General features: G+C 39.7%; 1 protein-coding gene across 1 annotated transcript; it reads left to right on the forward strand.

The window, feature by feature from the left end:
* Positions 1–74: 74 nt before the first annotated feature.
* SRP54 (signal recognition particle 54) lies at positions 75–18,686 on the forward strand. The gene is made up of 16 exons (XM_048484790.1): positions 75–272; positions 4,329–4,438; positions 7,304–7,395; positions 8,317–8,401; positions 9,614–9,718; positions 10,293–10,359; positions 10,448–10,505; positions 11,587–11,737; positions 13,881–14,029; positions 14,450–14,550; positions 14,669–14,755; positions 14,903–14,976; positions 15,172–15,280; positions 15,708–15,878; positions 16,704–16,799; positions 18,228–18,686. The coding sequence occupies exons 2-16, from the start codon at positions 4,361–4,363 to the stop codon at positions 18,317–18,319; spliced, it is 1,515 nt and encodes a 504-aa protein (XP_048340747.1). The 5' UTR covers positions 75–272; positions 4,329–4,360; the 3' UTR covers positions 18,320–18,686.
* The last annotated feature ends 1,376 nt before the right edge of the window (positions 18,687–20,062 follow it).

Here is a 20,062-nt window from a genome sequence, read left to right on the forward strand (position 1 = left end):
TATGCTTCTTCCCCTTTGACACGAAGTAGGCGAGCTCACAGAGATACCCCGGAAGCGGAAGTTGTTTTTTAAAAAGGAAAATGGTGACTCCATAGGCTGGCCGGAGTGGTGACGTGACATTAGCCTTGGGTGTCAGGTTGGGGGGCAGAGCTGAGGGGTTGGCTGGGGTCTTGTCAGCGACTTTGCGAGGGCGGCTGTGAGGGTCGAGGCTCGCTGTTGCGCGGCCCTCGCGGCCGGGCCGCCTCTTCAGAGGTGAAACTCTTCTGCCTCCGGTGAGTTTCTGTGCGTGGCTGGGGAGTGGGGGACACTGCTCCTGCTCCCGGGATCTCCACTCGGCCGCAGTCTTCCCCGCTTTGTATCCATCTGTTTTTCTAGTCTTGGCCAACTTCTAACAGCTGGATAGCCGCATCTTTAATTCCACGGGAGCAGCTGTTGTGACGCCACAAAGTGCCCCAGTAGAAGACACAGTAGTCTCTTCTCGGTGGCGAAGCTTAGGTCTATGGAGTAACCTGGATATCGTTATGCACCCTTTTCAGCTGTGTCTACTCTTTTGCCTCGTGCAAATTATGCTTTTCATTGTTCATTCACACAACCCAGGGGTGAGATGTAGCAGTGATAGCAGATTTTGGAATTCAAGCTTGCTGGCCTGTAGGCACTAGTTGCTGATAGGGCTTCCTATAATGTATTTTTTCTTAATATTTGCATGAAGCTTGCCTTGTCATTTGCAACGTGTTTTTCTTTCCTGTTTGATGAATTAGGTTAGGTAGTTTAGTATAGGAGTTTCTCAACCTATGTATTTCTCATAACTATCATGCAACTGAATCCATTCCTTGTTCTTAGCGGGAGATAGTTCTGTACAAGGAAGTACCTTAATTTGGTTCTGGTTGGGGACTCAGGATGTTTGATTGACTGTGGGCTGGAAACTACAATAAGACCTGTGTTCTTTACTTAATTTTCTCAAATGATTAGATCTCTGTGCCTTGATCCACTTAATCAGAAATCATGTGCTGAATAGACCAAAGTTCCACCTTAAGCTTTGATTTCTCCTTCTGCTGTTTCACTTTGTTGATAAATGTTCATCAGCTGTTTAAAAGTTAGTGAACAATCCTATCAGTTTCTTCATATTCATGGGTATACCAGATATAAACAGAGGAAAGAGATGTCAGTCAACAGTGAAGTAAGTCACAAAGAATGAGTTTGATTGAAGGAGATCTTTTCAGTGTAAGAAAAGTGGGCAGATGGTCAAGCAGTTCCTCAAGCAGCCATTGATAAATTAAATGCTACCAAACTCCCTGGCCCAGATTGCATTTACCCAAGAGTTCTTAAGGAGCTCAAGAATGAAATTGCTGATCTTCTCACTTTAATTTGCAACTTATCCCTGAAATTGGCCTCCATCCATGAAGACTGGAAGATGGCCAATGTCACACCAATCTTTAAGAAAGGATCTAGGGGGCACCCTGGAAATTACAGGCCAGTCAGTTTGACATCTGTTCCTGGTAAATTAGTAGAATCTATCGTTAAAGATAAAGTTATAAAACATGTAGGGAAGCAAGACCTGCTGAGGAAGTGTCAGCATGGCTTTTGCAGAGGCAAGTCCTGCCTTACAAACTTACTAGAGTTCTTTGAGGGTGTAAACAGGCATGTGGATAAGGGGGAACCAGTGGTCATTGTCTACTTGGATTTCCAAAAGGCTTTTGACAAAGTTCCTCACCAGAGACTATTGAGAAAACTCAGCAATGAAGGAATAAGAGGGGAAGTCCTCCTATGGTTTAAAAATGGTTGAGAAACAAGAAGCAAAGGTTGGGGAAGTTCTCACAAATGGGAAGTTCTCACAATGGAGAGATGGAGGAAATGGTGTCCCCCAAGGATCCGTTTTGGGACCAGTGCTCTTTAACCTATTCATAAATTACCTGAAAGTAGGGGTGGGTAGTGTGGTGGCCAAGTTTATGGATGATACCAAATTATGTAGGGTGGTGAGAACTGCTAAAGATTGTGAAGAGCGCCAAGCAGACTTTTTATAAATTAGGTGAGTGGGCTAAGATATGGCAAATGCAGGTCTATGTAGCAAAATGTAAAGTGATGCGCATAGGGGCAAAAAATCCAAACTTCACATACATTCTACAGGGGTCAGTGCTATCAGTTACAGACCAGGAAAGGGATTTGGGCATTTTAGTTGATAGTTCCATGGGAATGTCAACTCAATGCATGGCAGCTGTGAAAAAGGCAAACTCTATGCTGGGGATAATTAGGAAAGGAATTGATAATAAAACTGCAAAGATTGTCATGCCCCTATATAAAGCAGTGGTGCGACCACACTTGGAGTACTGGTTCAGTTCTGGTTGCCACATCTCAAAAAGGATATCGAAGAGATAGAAAAAGTGCAGAGAAGGGCAACAAGGGTGATTGAGGGATTGGAGCACCTTCCTTATGAGAAGAGGCTGCAGCGTTTGGGACTCTTTAGTTTGGAGAGGAGACATCTGAGGGGGGATATGATTATGCATGGGGTAGAAAATGTTGACAGAGAGAAATTTTTCTCTCTTTCTCACAATACTAGAACCAGGGGGCATTCATTGAAAATGCTGGGGGGAAGAATTAGGACTAATAAAAGGAAACACTTCTTCACACAACGTGTGATTGGTGTTTGGAATATGCTGCCACAGGAGGTGGTGATGGCCACTAACCTGGATAGCTTTAAAAAGGGCTTGGACAGATATATGGAGCAGAAGTTGATCTATGGCTACCAATCTTGATCCTCCTTGATCTGAGATTGCAAATGCCTTAGCAGACCAGGTGCCCGGGAGCAACAGCAGAAGGCAATTTCTTTCACATCCTGCATGTGAGCTCCCAAAGGCATCTGGTGGGCCACTGCAAGTAGTAGAGTGTTGGACTAGATGGACTCTGGTTTGATCCAGCAGGCTCTTTCTTATATTTAATACAAACTGTGATGAAATGGAAACTTTGTTTACTTCTGGGTTGACATTGTTTGCTACTTCCTGTTTTTCTCATATGGGTAGATTTACATATGAGCATGTTAAAAGGATCTTCCCTTGTAGTATGTGTGCACCATGTTTTTTCATGGTGACTGAATTTGTTCCCCTTTCTTTTTTTAGTTGTAGCTCATAATTAATAAGGTAAACATTTGGGTTAAAATGCTTTTGTGCTTTCAGGTGATCATTTTAAACAAGCCATTATAAAGTTGCACTCCAAAATCTACTTGGTGTTATAGCTGGTCTAAATTTTTGCTTACAACCTATTAATATTTGGGAATATTTTCAAACTACTTGAGTCTAACTTATGCCACAGTAAAGTTGCCTTATTTGTCAAATTTACCTCTCTTTAGACAACCTTGTGATGTTATCAAATCTGGATGCCTCAGAGAAAAAATGTCAATCCTTTCTACTAGAAATATTAGGAAATCTTAAGTCAGAGTTATTTATTCTCTGTGTACTGCACCATTCCTCCAAGTTTTTTTTAGGCGAGAGAAGACTGACCCAAGGGCACACAGAGAGCTTATATAATGAGTCGGGACTTGGCTGTCAGATTACATGGTAGAGTGTAACAATGGGAGAGTCCTGATGGGGTTGCTTGTGGTGATGAGAGATTTGGTTTGGCTAGTCAGTAGGGAAAGCTTTCAGAGTGCTCAATCGCAGGAGCAGAATGTTGAATTTCATTTTATCTTAAGATATCTAATGGAAAAATGAAATAGATCAGGCTTTAAGAAATAGCTTTGTGATATTTCTAATTAAATATTTCCATCATTATTCAGTGATTACAGAGGAGGGTGGGAAGCTTTCTGGCTTCCATATAGAGTCTAAACCAGTGTTTCTCAACCTTCCTAATGCCGCGACCCTTTAATACAGTTCCTCATGTTGTGGTGACCCCCAACCCTAACATTTATCTATTTTACAGATGGAGAACCCTGATGCAGAAAGTCTTAGGCAACCCCTGTGAAAGGGTCGTTCAACCCCCAAAGGGGTTCCGACCCCCAGGTTGAGAACCACTTGTCTAAATCCAAGAAGGATTGGGGCAGTGATGTTTGATTTTGTATTGAATACAACCAATATGATCCACTGGGGCTCTTATTCCAAGCATAATGGCAGCATCTCTAAGTACATTAATTTAGCTTATCCATGAACAAAGGCAGTATTGTTAAGAATAACTTTCAGAGCATATATTTCACAGGCACTCTTATTAATTAGTTTTATACAAAATGAAAAGACACATGCTAGTTCTGAAAACAGTTTTATGTTCTTAAAATTAAGAACATTTGCTCACATGTAAGAGGGAACAGCAGGAATATCTAACATTCTTCTAATTTTTCTTTACAGATTACATCTGAATTGTCTTTGAAGCCGCCAAGATGGTTTTAGCAGATCTCGGGAGAAAAATAACCTCAGCGTTGCGCTCACTGAGCAATGCTACAATTATCAATGAAGAGGTATGTAACCTTCATGTATGTGATAGTTATAATACTGGCTGGAAGACAGAAATTACCATATGGGTCTGTTTACTGTCATGAGCAATTTGACCCTACAAAAAAAGTGACCCACATTGAAGCCATGTGGTTCAATTGAGCACATTATTAATCATGTGAAAACTGATTAAAAACTGACTTTGTGGAAGTTCTTGTTGCACACTTGCTTGCTTCTGTGAACTCCAGAAAAGAGAAATTTATGGCAGCACTTAGCTCCGTACACATACTTATTAATGGCGGATGATGGTTTGTTTGTGCTGTTTGGCACTATATGAATTATCCTTGTGCTCACGTTCCTCTCCCCTCCTTGCATACTGCTTATCCATAGAGATATTAATCCCGTGGACCTTCGTTTATCCTGATCATTGTACCTGGTTTTTTTCCTAGGAATATAAGTCATCTAGTTGTCTCATTCATTTACTAATTGTTCAGACTTGCATCCTGTTGTCAGGATAGTCTAAACCAGGGGGTCCAAACTTTTCAGTAGGAGGACAGCATTGTATATTTTACAAATGTTTGTGGGCCGCAAAAAATCAATTTATAGAATAAAATAAAAACAGCTGAGATTTAAAGGCAGTGGTCCCATGAAAATTAGTGATATTTACACAAACTTAACTTCTGACTGGCATGCACTCAACATTAAAAAAGCAGCAACAGAGATATTATGGAATAATGGTCTGTTAAATCTGGCTTTGTTTTAGCTAGCAAAAGTAGGACTGTGCAGAAAAATCCTTCCTTTTACTATTCATTTTTTTTCCTGGTCAGAATGAGGGAAAGCAATGACTAATTATATCATACCAAAGGCACAAATCCTTTCGCGTAGAACTAACAAAATTGGTACATAGTGCAGTTTCTGCTTTTACTGTGAGGCATGATAAACAATGGCTAGCTTTCTCTTCATCTACTATTTTTGCTCTGTCTCATTTAAGCTTGAATACATCCAACAGGAAGACTTGAAAAAGTACGCTTTCTACTGAAATCTGATTCCATCTCCTGTACTATTTGCACTATCTTGGAGAGATGCAAAGCTAACAGTTCAGCCGTATCCAGAATTTGTACTTAGTAGAAAGCCCTCCTCCTAACAGCAAGGCCTCCTCCAAATCAAATCCTGGTCATGTTAATTCATATTTAAAGCAAATGCTCTGCCAACGAAGAGCAGGGTTCAAAGAGACTGGTGCAAGGCCTTTGTGCGTTGCAGCCTGCTTTGTCATCCTTTCAAAGGGATTCTGGAACCAGAGGTATAGATCAAGCCAAGCAGAAGTCAGGGACCACCCACCCTTTTGCAGTAATTCCACTGTTGCCAGCCTATTTTTCAGATGTCATTATTCAGATATGCTTCTAAACCAGGGGTAGGGAACCTGCGGCTCTCCAGATGTTCAGGAACTACAATTCCCATCAGCCTTCTAAACTGACCTTGGAGCGCAGTTTTGCTCTCACTGGAGCAGTGCCTGTGACAGATGCATTTTTGTACATTAAGGCTTTTTGAGCAGGAAGAAATGATTCATGCACAAACACACACCAAGCACTACTGACAGCTCCTGTCAGCACTTGCTCGGTTCTGTTTGTTGGGCTCCCGCTTCTAAACCAGAAGAGAGTGACTAATTTTATGGGAGAGAAAAGGCAAATTCAGCACTTTAATGCACAGGCTGGAATGGGGCTGGCCTGCTGGGCTGTCTGCCTGGTGGAGGTTGCAAGACATGTTCTCTCCCTGCCTCCTCCCTGCCATGCATATACACAAGAGATGAACCAGGGAGATGGGGCGAATGCAACAAGTTTGTCTGCTTTCTCAGCTGAAAGGCTCTGTCCACAGCCTTCTAAGGTGGCTGGCGTGCCAGAGCAGAGTTGAGCACAGGCAACAGGAAGGACACATGAGCCCCCAGCCTGCACTTCCTCGGAGGTGGCCATCTGAGAGCAGATGCCTTGCCCTCAGGCAATGCACGTATTACTTTTTTGTCCTGCCTTTGCCTCAGTTTCAAAAACTCTAGGGTGGCTAATGGGAAAATAGGATGAGCAGCAATTCTCGTTCGATTCTGTTGCTTGACTGCATCCTTAAAGGTTTCATCTTTCCATCTTAAATAGATGAGGGGAGGGACAACCTCTGTCAGCTGCTCTGGACCATGCCTCCCATTCCCCAGCTGGCTTGCAAAAGCCTCCTGACCAGCAGTTGGCACACCTCAGCTGTTGTGAATTAGATTCTGTGGGCCGGATAAAATCTTGCAGCAGGCTGCATAATTTGGAGACCCCTGGTCTAAACAAATATGTTTTCTTTGTAGTTCATGGATCCCTTTTCCAGCTAATTTTTAGTCCATTTTTCATATCTGCATTACAATTATGATTTTCTGGAACATATTCCCTCTAATAGATGTAATCACTCTGAAAAGTCAGTGGCATTATTATGTTTGATATCACAGCTGCCAGTTCTTTAGCTGGTTGTTGGCTTTTCATTATAATTCGAGTCTCACCCAGAGCCTAGGAAGTTGTAACGTATCAGCGTAGTATTATTATGCCACCAGTGTTGTGATGCTTTATGGAGTGCAAGTGGATTAATTCCTGCCACATGGATATTGCAATTGAAATTTTAAGATGAAAGAGAACAAATGAAGGGGCGGCATGGATAAACAGGAAGACTACATGTTCAGTTTAATCTGATTAGAATTAGGATCAAAAGGCGAAATGGAGGCCTAACAGTGTAATCCTAAAAACACTTTTCTAGGACTAAGCTCCACCAAGTAGACCTGTTTAGGATTGCTCCATCAGTGGTTTTGCCAAAGGCTTCATATAAATGCTGGAGATTGCCTTCTTTCTTAAATGTCTATTTTTCTTTACAAGGTTCTAAATGCTATGTTAAAAGAAGTATGTACAGCATTATTGGAAGCAGACGTCAACATTAAGTTAGTGAAACAACTGAGAGAAAATGTCAAGTAAGTCAACTAAGCAACAAAGCATGTTCATGTAGATTTATTTCAAAGTAAGTAATTGGAATGCTGACATGGTGGGTTCGTTTATCTTTGTGTGCTGGCTTTTCTGCCCAGAGACAGGCACATGCTGCTTTTTGCACTTCTTGATTTCACACTTAACTTAAAACAGTTATATTTCATATTTTAAAATAATTGTTTGTGTCACAAATAAGTCTTGTATTGAACTGGAACGGCTTTTCTCTGCAAATGTTGTTTAAATGCTTATAAAATGTAATGTTTAACCCTACTTGAGTAGGTTTTCAGACCTCATCTTTTACCAATGGAAGAGTTTTCTGCAGTTGGGTGGGGGGATTTATTTTTTAGGCCAGTCCCCCCCCCCCCACACACACACACACAAACAGACACTCACAATGTGCCCAGCACTGGTCCGGCCAGGAAAGTTCTGTTCCTCAGGCGGAGTGTCACAGACAGTAATGTCATCTCTCTTCTTTCCTGACCTCCTCTTGCTCCTTGGAATCTACTTGATTTCCAACTGCAGATCTTCACATCCATTCTGAGGGCTTTCTGGCAGTCAGCAGTGGTTTTTCAAGGGGAAAAGGAAGGCAAGAAAGATTCACTCTATAGTTAAGTTTCAAGTAAAAATAACTGAAGGCGAAAAGCACTCATAATACACACAGGAACGAAGTTAGTCTGGCTGTGAAATTTGAATGAATATTATACTAATTGCCTTCTTTCTATGAAGTAAGTTATGTAAAATTTGTTTAGCATAGAATGATTATAAGCTGGCAGTAAATTATTGCCTCATACTTTATTAACACTAATTAGCATGTTTACCAAAAGTCCTTGAATTTAAACAATACTTGTAAGTTAACTTGTGTAGGTTGCAACTTGATCCGATGTTGATTTTTATGTATTATTCTATAGATCTGCTATTGATCTTGAAGAGATGGCTTCTGGTCTCAACAAGAGGAAAATGATCCAGCATGCTGTTTTTAAAGAACTGGTTAAGGTAAAATAACATTTATGGAGGGGTTTTTTTCCCTGAGTACCCATGAGTAGGATTCTGAGTAGACCAGTTCAGGATTACTCTTGCTTTTTTCCTAATCCATATTATTTTTTCTTATCAGTTATAGTTTTCTGCCCTGCCTTCCAATAATTTAGCCTTCAAGGTAGTTTGAAGTGCAAAAAATTCCTGAAGTTTAGTGGTTCAGAGCAGGTGGATTCTAATTTGGAGAACCAGGCAGTGGAGTCTTATCTGGTGAACCAAATTTGTTCCCCCACTCCTGCTGGGTGACTTGGCACTAGTCACAGTTCTTCAGAACTCTGTCAGCCCCACCTACCTCACAAAGTGTTTGTTGTGGGGAGAGGAAGAGAAAGGAGTTTGTAAACCCCTTTGAATCTCCTTATAGGAGGGAAAGGAGAGGCATAAATCCAAACTGTACTTCATGTTCATGTTCTGATATAAGCAGTCTTGAAAAAATTATCCTTAGATAGTGGATTCTTACATTTTAACTAAGACATGATGTTACAAAAAGCTGATTGTTCTCCATAATGATGTAACATTTGTACTAATGCAGGGTTTTCTGTCCTCTATCCAAGTCATATAATCTCATCCAAGATATAATACTGAACCATAATACGTGAAGTTTAATTTTGGCTTGGTGTGATTGGATAGTTGAGAGATCATGCCCCAATTTTTAGTGTGTGGGCTGGGGGAGAGACCGTGGTGGGAGAAGAGCAGGCCAGGTAAGGGGAAAGGACAGCAGTCTTCTCTGTGCTATTGCCCTTTCTGGGGAGATGGAGCAAGATTACTCATCATTTCTAACATAGAAGCTTACGAACCATAGAATGGCCTTGTTTAGTTAGGACTCTTACATATTTGTGCCAGATGAAGGGGCTTTAAGAGTCTAGCTTTTTCCTCACCTGGGAACTTCCATTTTATTATTATCACAGGATGCAAGTGTATCATAGGATGCCACTGAATTATTGTAGTTCCTTGTTTTTTGATCTCTTGGTTATAAAAGCTGCCTTGAGTCTTCCTGGAAAAGGTGGGGTATAAATGTTATAAATAAATAAAACTGTGATCTTGGTTATAAAACTGAAAATAAATTTGTTGCAGAAATGACAGTGAAATCTGTGAACTCAAAACTTTTCAAACATTCTGAGTACACTGCTTCTGAAAATAAGCTATTCAGCATGCATGCATACTTTTGTTTTCCAGCTTGTAGATCCAGGAGTCAAAGCCTGGACACCAACAAAAGGAAAACAGAACATCATAATGTTTGTAGGACTGCAGGGAAGTGGCAAAACAACGTCGTGTTCAAAGGTAATACGCTTTTCACAGTGTATACAATTTAGCTGGATATTTTCAAGGGTAATTTTGTGGCTGTGAAGACCTAATAAAATTTTATGACATGTAGAAAAGGAAAGAACTAATTATCTTGTATGTGTGGGAAAAGAAATGGATGCTACCAGAATTCAAGCAAGCCTTGCTGCTCCTTCATCAAGCAATGGCAAACCAGCATTTGCCATTATGTCTGACTTATACCAAGACCTGTGAATGAACTTTCCATAGTTGTTCCCCAAGAGCAATTGTAGTTATTCTTTTTCCTTTGTTTTTGCTATTGAGACATACCATGTCATATTCCATGCTGTTTGGAGAATGCAGAAAGGGAGTAGTTGAAAAGCCCAGTTCTGCTTGTGGTATGTAAAATCAGGGCCTCTGGTTTTAAACTCTTGTGTAAACATGCTTGTGGAATTGCAGTGTGATAGATTCAAGACACAACATTTCATGCTTTGTGTTGGTGATTACATCCTGTTTTCAGTCATTTGAAATTCTGTTTGGAGGCTTCTAATATTAAGTAAGTGTTATAGGTTTTTTGGAATTTTTAATTTCACAGTTGGCATATTATTACCAGAGAAAAGGTTGGAAGACATGTTTGATATGTGCAGACACCTACAGAGCAGGTAAATGAGCATTTGAGTTTTAGCTATTCAATTTTTGCAAAATGGGCATTGTTCTATGTGACTGATTAACAACGTTGCCGTTCCGTAGGTGCTTTTGACCAGTTAAAACAGAACGCAACAAAAGCAAGGATTCCATTTTATGGAAGGTACGTTTCGTTAATAACTTTGCTAAAAAAATCTTGTTGACACATCTTGAGATGATAGACATAGAAGTTCAGCATAGTGAAGCCAAAAAACTTATACACTTGGATCATTACATTTCTATAGTGATTTTTTAAAAACCTTAATCATAAAGAGGAACTTAATAACTTTGACTTGGTGTCATTATAAATCAGAGGGGAGCCTGTAGGGTAGGGGTCTGCAACCTGCAGCTCTCCAGATGGTCATGGACTACAATTCCCATCAGCCCCTCCCATCAGCCCTGCCAGCTGGTTCTAGTAGAGCTCTGTCAGGATTCTACTGTGCTGCTCCTCTGCATTCCCACCTGCAATATGATAATGTTGAAAGATTTCTGTAAGCCTGTCTATGAAAGGCAGTTCTTAAAATGTATATAATGGGCACATTTACATACAGCATGGCTAAATTTCTGTTCTCTGCATATAACATTCCCATTTTTGATGCGTTAATGGCCTCATGCTGCTTGTAAAAAGTTTGCTTCTTTGCTTCATTTCTGCTCGTTAGCAGGATACCATGACCTGCATTCTATAGTTATTGCCAACATTTTTGTTTATTTGTTTATTGTCAAGTCACAGTTGACTTAAGGCTAACCTGTACGGTTTTCAAAGCAGGAGACAATTTCAAGGTGGTTTGCCATTTCCTGCCTCCATGTCACAACCCTGATATTCCTTGGAGGTATCCCATCCAAATGCAACTGGAGTCAGGGCTAGAGCGTGTGACTGTCCCAAGATCACCCAGCAATCTTATATGGCATGAGCAGGAATTCAAACCTGGGTTTCCCAGGTCCTAGTCCAACACTTTAACCACTACACCATTCTGGCTGTCATTGCCAGCATCATTTCTCCTTTATTACTATAGGCTGGACATTCAAAGAGAGCACTATGTGACTCTGTGTGTGTTATAAAAATCCTTTTTAAATCTGGCTAGTGTCTGAGATCTCAAAATAGTTTGGCAGACATCTGCTTGTATACCAGGAAACTAACAGAATAATCTCATAAAAAGTAACTCTGGTTCTAAGAATTTAAAGTGTGTGTTTTCTGTTTGGAATAGTTACACAGAGATGGATCCTGTCATTATTGCATCAGAAGGCGTTGAAAAATTTAAGAATGAAAATTTTGAAATAATAATTGTTGATACAAGTGGTCGTCACAAGCAGGAAGACTCTCTTTTTGAAGAAATGTTGCAAGTTGCCAATGCCATAGTAAGTAAATACAAGGAATGTTCATTTTATTGGATTTTGTATAGCTGGTAAAATATCTGATGATAATAAAGACATATTTGGAGCTATAATAAATGCTGCTTACAGCTGAGTGTGAGCAATACGAAGCTATGTTTTGCCTTCTTGGGAAAAATTCATTAGACAGCCATGCTAGCTTTGATTGCCTACAAGAAATGTGTTTTTGACGGAACTGTTAGTATGTTCACATATAAGTTTGGTTAGTAGATTTATACAGTGTACTTGTATGTAAGTGTTTTGGAATGCTGTTACTATCAGTACCTAGAATGGGTCAAATAATCATGAACAGATTTCCATACTTCTTGGATCAGGGCCTGTCTTGGCAGAATAACAAAACTGACTGCCTCATGATAGCCTCCATTGGTCTACTCCCCTATTTGAGCCTGGCAAAACATGCTTATGTTTTTGTCCCACAGCTTGACAGAGTGGAACATGGGGCTATGTAAGACAGGAGTAACGCTGGGAGTACATGAATGTCCCAGCCCATCAGAGGTGGTGCATGTAGCAGCCTGTACCCTTACTGACCATGTGCTTCTCTGTAATCTTAATGCATGCAGGCTAGTCAGCACCCTAAGCAGTGGCAAAGCCACTAGGTGGCGGGGGGTTGCGCAACTCACCGGGCGCACCATTTCTAGTCATGTGGGGGTGGAAAAATCCCCCCCTGCGCCGCCCCCCCCCCCCCGGGTGGCGCACCACTCCACTTACTTTTAGGAATGGAGCAGGCCAGAAGCCTGCCTGCATTGCCTGGGCCTGGTGGGAAGGCTTCCGGCCTTCTTCTCCAGCCTGCTCCTTTCCTAAAAGTAAGTGGGGTGGGGTGCACGGGGGGGGGGGGGCACAAAAGCCAGAGTGTGCACCGGGTGCACTCTGGTCTAGCTACGCCTCTGACCCCAAGTCTTGCTTGATGAGAATGATCTCTGTTAGACCATGGGACTGTGACTTACCTTTCAGGCTTGAATGGAACTGGAGGTGGTTAACCACTGGTGCCTTTGCTTGGACATTGTCTGGTCAAGGTTGCTAGGAAGGAGAATTTGATGAAGAGTTAATAAGCTGCAGGAGGTGGATAAAACCAGAGCCATGCAAACAGGGACAGAGTGCTTTGACACCTCACTGGGGCAACACATCCTCTACCACTTAGAAGAATTTCCTTGCTACAGCTATACAGGGCTAACCTCCTTTAGTAGCAGGAGTAATGTGGGCTTTGACCAAAATATAAGAGGCACTGTGTGATGCAGAGATGAACTAGAAAGAAATTGGCGAGGGAACTCCCTTGGAGTTGAGATTAACCTCAGTGTTCACTAGGATGGGAAACTGTTGTAAGGCTCTCTCAGTATGCAGTTTCCGTGTGACAGCTGTGAAAAACAAGGCATGTCCACATTTTGAGTCTTGAGCAATGGTGGCTTTGCTGAGTAATTGGTAACTGGACAGTATCTTAACTGGAAGCAGAAGGGAAATGTTAATTAAAATGAACTGTTCTTACAGATGAGCAAGAAATAAAAGCCTAGTTTAATACATTCAGGAGCCCTGAAGCACAGAGTGATAAGCTGCAGTACTGCAGTCCAAGCTCTGAGTTCAATCCCGACGGAAGTCTGTTTCGGGTAGCCAGCTCAGGTTTGACTCAGCCTTCTACCTTTTGAGGTTGGTAAAATGAGCACCCAGCATTCTGGGGGCAAAGTGTAGGTAACTGGGAAGTCAGTGGCAAGCCACCCGTGTAAACAAAACCTGCCTAGTAAACATTGTGATGTGACATCACCCGATGACCCAGTAATGACCCAGTTTCGGCACAAGGGAATATCTTACATTATATGCAGTAAGGCTGGTGTAAATGGGAAATGCCCATTTTCAATAACAAAACATTGTTAAAAGATGCTTTAATGGGCACTTAAACTTTCATATACTTTCCAATATTTAAGAATTTAAAAGAGCAGCTTCAGAACTTGGTAACATATTTTAAACTATTCAACTTTAACATGTAGGCAAATTATCAGTTAACATTTTGAAACAGATTTTTGTTACCTTTAGCTACATTAGAGAGCTAAACATAAAGTGAGATTCAAACTGTTTTAAAGAGGGTTTAAGTCTTTTCTTTCTTGTATACGACCATTTCTAGCAACCTGATAATATAGTTTATGTGATGGATGCCTCCATTGGTCAAGCCTGTGAAGCTCAAGCAAAGGCCTTCAAAGATAAAGTGGATGTTGCTTCTGTGATTGTGACAAAACTTGATGGCCATGCAAAGGGAGGTGGTGCTCTCAGTGCGTAAGTATCATTTCATGGGGCCTATAATGATCTGTATAGCTTTTGAAAACCAGCTGTATTTAACATTTAAATGGCTCTGAAAGTACTTGCTTAGCCTGGTTTCCTCTTTTATCTTCATTCTTTTTTTAACATTGCCTTCAATGAAAAAATGTACTCGTAGACGTTGGCTTAAATCCCATATCTTCTTTTCATGTGTATTCCTCTCTGTCTATTGCAGAGGTAATCCTCTATTGTTGAGTGCATGTTCTTTGGGTGCTAGGTAGTTCTGCTCATGGAAAATTGTTGTGAGTTAGCTCAATTGGTGTAATGTTCTAAAATGGAATAGTTCAATGTGAAAAGGATGCCTGTAGGTTTTTACTTCCTAATTCTTCAATAATGTGTATTTCTCCTGATTGGCTTACTGTAACTTCTTCCTTGCAGAGTTGCTGCCACTAAAAGTCCAATAATTTTTATTGGTACTGGTGAGCACATAGATGACTTTGAACCTTTTAAAACACAGCCTTTTATCAGCAAACTCCTTGGTATGTATCAACTGCTGGTAACACGAGGGTTTTGTTCCAAAAGTTATTCTTCTGATTGTTTGTCTAGTAAAATGATGGCATTTATGTCTGTGGTTAAAGGAAGTTTTTTGTTTTCCAGGTATGGGAGATATTGAAGGATTGATAGATAAAGTAAACGAATTGAAATTAGATGATAATGAGGCACTCATAGAGAAATTAAAACACGGTAAGTTTTGCCAAAAATGTACTAATATGCTGCTGAGAAATTTAGCAGACCTAATCATGAACAGTCATGAATTATGGGTGATAAGCAGCTTAATTCTGGTTAAACTGTTAATTTGTAACCAAATTTCCCATTTCTGTTGCATTTTAGGTCAATTTACTTTGAGAGATATGTACGAACAGTTCCAAAACATCATGAAAATGGGACCCTTCAGTCAAATCTTGGTAATTTTGGCTGAAGCTTTATCATCTTATCAATTTAGAAAACAATTTTAATGTTTGTTTTTCTTTTGCTTGTTTGGGACATGTGCCATATTTTCTGTAACAAAATACTGAAAAGAACAGGCTGTATTTAAAGGCTGCATAAAACATTGCAAAGAGCTTGATGGTAGTACTTGAAACAATGTTATATTTTTGTAGGGCATGATCCCTGGTTTTGGAACAGATTTTATGAGTAAAGGCAATGAACAGGAATCTATGGCAAGACTAAAAAAGCTGATGACCATAATGGACAGTATGAATGATCAAGGTAAAATTTCTACTAGTTTAAAAACTGATGTAGCAGTGCTGGGCTGCCATTAATTATGTTCTCTGAATTAAGAAAGGCTCCTGGTGAACCGAATTCCAACAACTAAAACAAAAATCTTAACGTGGTGATTAAATAGAAATTGTCTGTACATTCTGGTAAACTGTCAACCTGGTAATATAAAATATTACCAGGTTGACAGGTTATCAAAGTGAACAGACAATCTCTATTTAATCACCACGTTACCACTTTTTAAAAATGATGCTTGGTAGCTTTTATTATTGCAAGTATAGTGACAGTGGCTTGGATTGTAATGCATGTTTTTCTGTGTGACTTTTTGCCCACAGTAGAGAATTCTTTGCTAGTAGAGAGTCCTGCAGTATTTCAGTAGTATCAAATGAGTTGATTCTGCTCTTGCTTCTGATTGTAGAACTTGACAGTACAGATGGGGCCAAAGTGTTCAGTAAACAACCAGGAAGAATCCAAAGAGTAGCAAGGGGTTCTGGTGTTTCAACTAGAGATGTTCAAGAACTCCTGACGCAGTACACAAAATTTGCACAGATGGTGAAAAAGATGGGGGGTATCAAAGGACTCTTCAAAGGTGAGACTCATATGTACATATAACAGTTGAATTGATTGAGAAGACTTTATAACTAAGTAGCTTAATTATAGAAATATCAGTTACAGGCTAACGTGAACATAATTGATACTTCTTGCTTTGTGCTTACGGATTTGTTTTTTAAAGGGAATATCATGAACACCCCTGTGTGGAAACATGGTATACAATTGGTAATCTAGGTACGTTCTAGAAATGAATTTGCTTGTCTTGCAAAAATAGTGACATTTTCCTTCAGAAAGTTCTTTTATCATTGACTCGGACCAAGCAAGGAGGCTGAGATGTAGGTGGTGGCTATTGGAAAGACCACAGTCATTTTTAAAAAAAAGAAAATACGGGACTAGAATTCATTATGCACCCTTTGAATTAAGTAATATTCCTAGCTTTAGTTCAGTGATGTAGTGATCAATACTAATATAGAGCACTTCAACCAGTATTGTAGAAGTGCAGGTGGAGTTCTGCTTCAGGAAAGCAGTTTCCCTGCCTCTTCCTCCCCACTTCAGCCTTCTATACCCTCCATCTGAAATTATGCTCCTGTGAGTCAGTGGACCTAGGAACAGTGCGGGAGCAAATTGAGAGTCAGCACCAGGACGGGGGGAGGGGGAAGTGTAGGAATGAGTAAAAAATCTTCCTAGCTTCAAATTGAAATGGTGTTTCATTGGAGGAATAGGAGGGGTTTTTTTTTACACAAATAGTAATTTATGACAATTTTGTAGTCTTTATAAATGTTGAATTTATGAAGTTCTAATGTGCATGTTTTCTACTGCCACCACCACCACCACCTCATTTATTATTTTTGCCCCTTTTCAGGAGGTGATATGTCAAAGAATGTTAACCCATCCCAGATGGCAAAATTGAACCAACAGATGGCAAAGATGATGGATCCTAGAGTTCTTCATCACATGGGTAATATATTTAATTACTGCTTTGTATAGCAGCCTCAGTACCTCTTGGAGGTGGACTTAATTTAGTCCTGGATGAGGACAATATTGTTAAAATAAAATTGTGTTCTGCATTCATCACTATATTTAATTTTAAATCAGTTGCACTTATGGGGATAACAAAAGCCATAAAACAGGGCCACAATACAGGGGTCTTTAACAACATAAGGCGTTAAATAGCATCTTAAAGATGAACAACATTTATTTTATTGTAAGCCTTCGTAAGACAGAGCTCACTGCTTCAAATGCAGGTGAAAGGTATGAAGAATCAACGCTCCTGACACAAGTTGTTCATCAGAATGACCAAGACATTTTCAGGCCCAGAGCTAAAGGAGATAACAGCTCTGACCAAAAAAGAAGAACAGGAAAGGAAAACACAGTTAAACATTTATAGGATTCAAGGAGTCTTTCTTTAGGAATAATCTTGGAGCCATCTTTTTCAAGGCAGCCAGAACCACTAATGGTTCGCACTAATGAATGCAAGTGATTTTATTTGCTTAGTATACATTACAGAAGGTGTCTCTAGATAGTCAAGGTGTATGGTATTTTAAAAGTCTTACCCATAGTTTATATTCTGTATTTGACCAAAACCTGAATAATTTTCCATTTATTGCCAACTTTACTTGTATTTATATGGAACTACATATTCTCTCCTTGTGCCCTTAATATATTCATAAACCTCAGTTTTTATTTCCTGAGATATTTATGTCAGGATGGCTTTTCTAACTAGTGTCTCTATCATGAAATCAGAACATACAGTAAAGTACACAACAACACTTTCCAAACTCTTTGGGATTCAACAGACATCATAATCATCATCATCAAATTTAGTATACCATTTAGTATACCATGCTCGAAGGGCTCTGGATGGTTTACAACAGAAATCAAACAAAACAGTATAATAAAACCAAAGCATAACTTAGGTATAAATACATTAAAATCTAATCCAAATAAAATCCCAATTATAGGTGGCGCCCAAGAGCTCCTTTGGTTCCTGTCCTGGGGGCCAACATAGCTATAACAATCGGCTGAATTCTGTATGAGGATACTGTGTATGAGGATATTGCAACCAGCTATGGTATAATTTGCACCAGCCCTATAGTTTTTGGAGATGTTAAACTATTCAGGGACTAAATTGCTATAAACTCATCCCAGGAACATTCAGACACAATTTCTTGGCACATTTGGATAGATATGGATCAGTATTTAGAGATCTACTTTCCGTGGTGACCAAATGGACACGCCTACTAGATAGTATGCTGTTGAAGAGCAGGTCTGCATGCCATTGTCAAAAACTGGTTTGTAACATGGCATGGGAGGGCTGTTATGCTACTATGAGGTTTCTCAGACTGTTGTAGTATCACTCATTTGTGGTGTCTGTTTATTCTTCTAGGTGGCATGGCAGGATTACAGTCAATGATGCGGCAATTTCAACAGGGTGCTGCTGGAAACATGAAAGGCATGATGGGATTCAACAACATGTAAAAGAAGCCTTAATAAACTGACTTGATTAACCATATTTGCTGGAACACCACTAAAAGAATAAATCTCCTTCTTACAGTGAAGGAGAGTATTCATGCAGCAAGTGATACTTTCTGAAATTTAATGCTGAGAGTTTCTAGATTTGTTTCTAGAAAGTGGTTATATTTTTGCTTAAATTAGTTCCTTTCTGTTTAATTTTGATGTTACACGAAGAGTTCTTAAGTTAAAATTAAAATCATGTACAAACAATATTTAGAGGAACTTTTTAATTGCCTCAAATGGTAGCCGTTATATTTGTAAACAATTCAGATCTTTGGTTAATGCCAGTATGTCACAAATATACTGTAAAATAAACTTATGTGGTTGTAAATTATGATTTTTATTATGACTTCTCTAGACTTCAGGGGTAAATTTCTAGCAAAGAAATAAGCATCTGACATTGTTCACCTACCTCTAATATATATCAAAGTACTGTTGATTAGCTTTTCATTCTTTCTTTCCTTGATGCAAGTTTTACTTTTGTCAAGTTGAGCACTACCAGACTTCAGGGAGTTTGGTTTTTTTTAAAAGGCTACATCTCTATTCCCCTAGCTCTGCACAGCTTTCTGTTTAATTTTGCACTGTTTCACAGAACTTTCCTCTTAGGTATTTCACATTACTCTGTTGGTACATTCTGACTCAAGACCCAACATCAGATCTAGGCTGAGATCTGATGATTTCCATGTATATCTTTAAGCTTCTTACAACACAAGCCTTTATTGGCATATAGCTTCAAGCTTCTTATATCTTCAGTATAGTGTACAGCTCTTTGAATTAGGTCAGGTGTTGCTTTGATTTTTAGGATCCACTGTCAAGTGTGACATAACAAGGAAAGCTCAGAAGCTGATATGTAGCCATTTTGGAGATCTGCACTGAACACTGGCTACATAATGGAATGGATCCAACGGTTCATTTGGTTTTTGGTGCATTTTGTCCTAAGCCTTTTAGAACTATATTAGTACCGAGATATGGAAAGGAAGAAAGTCACCCCTGAGTTGATTTAATCACAAAGTGTTTGGAGGCAATGAACAAGTATAGGGTTCTTAGAAAAATTAAATCATTATAAACAGATGCATGTACTTGAATGCTTTCCTTTAAATAGAAAACTGCAGTGTAAAGTAACTGATGCTTCTGACATTGGAGGATGATGAGAATAAATTCTTGTCCTGGTATTGGATTAAAATGTTCATAATCAACACGTATCCTTGACAACTATGTAGGGCAGATCCATGGCGTGTTCCAATTTACACAAAGTCAGACTTAGCAAAAAGAAGAATCATGATCAGAAACAGTTAAGTGTACTATTAATCACAGTCAACAAAATCATTAAGAGTGTCTCATTTCGCCCCCCCCCCCCCCGGTTGATGTGTACATGAGTGTGAGTTGGTACTAGCCACTGTTGCTAAATAAGGATAGGCAATGAACTCATTACCTTGTTTTAAATAAACTGTTTAAATAACTTTTCATAAAACAAAAAGCAACCATTGTGATTGCAGAGACAGTTCCATATGACAAATGCTTGTCTTCTTTGGAAATGCTCTGGGATATCTTAACCCAGCAGTTCTTGGCCTTGTTAAAAACAGGAAATATCACCACAAAATGGCTGCTAAAAGGCTGTGCCTAGTCACACAATATTGGGAGTTTCTAAGCCAAGAACATTGCTGCGAGGGAGGCAGTAGTTTCTGAATGGGTGTGCCTTGCTGTTAC

The sequence above is a fragment of the Sphaerodactylus townsendi genome, linkage group LG02 (assembly GCF_021028975.2).
Source record: "Sphaerodactylus townsendi isolate TG3544 linkage group LG02, MPM_Stown_v2.3, whole genome shotgun sequence".
Classification (NCBI taxonomy): domain Eukaryota; kingdom Metazoa; phylum Chordata; class Lepidosauria; order Squamata; family Sphaerodactylidae; genus Sphaerodactylus; species Sphaerodactylus townsendi.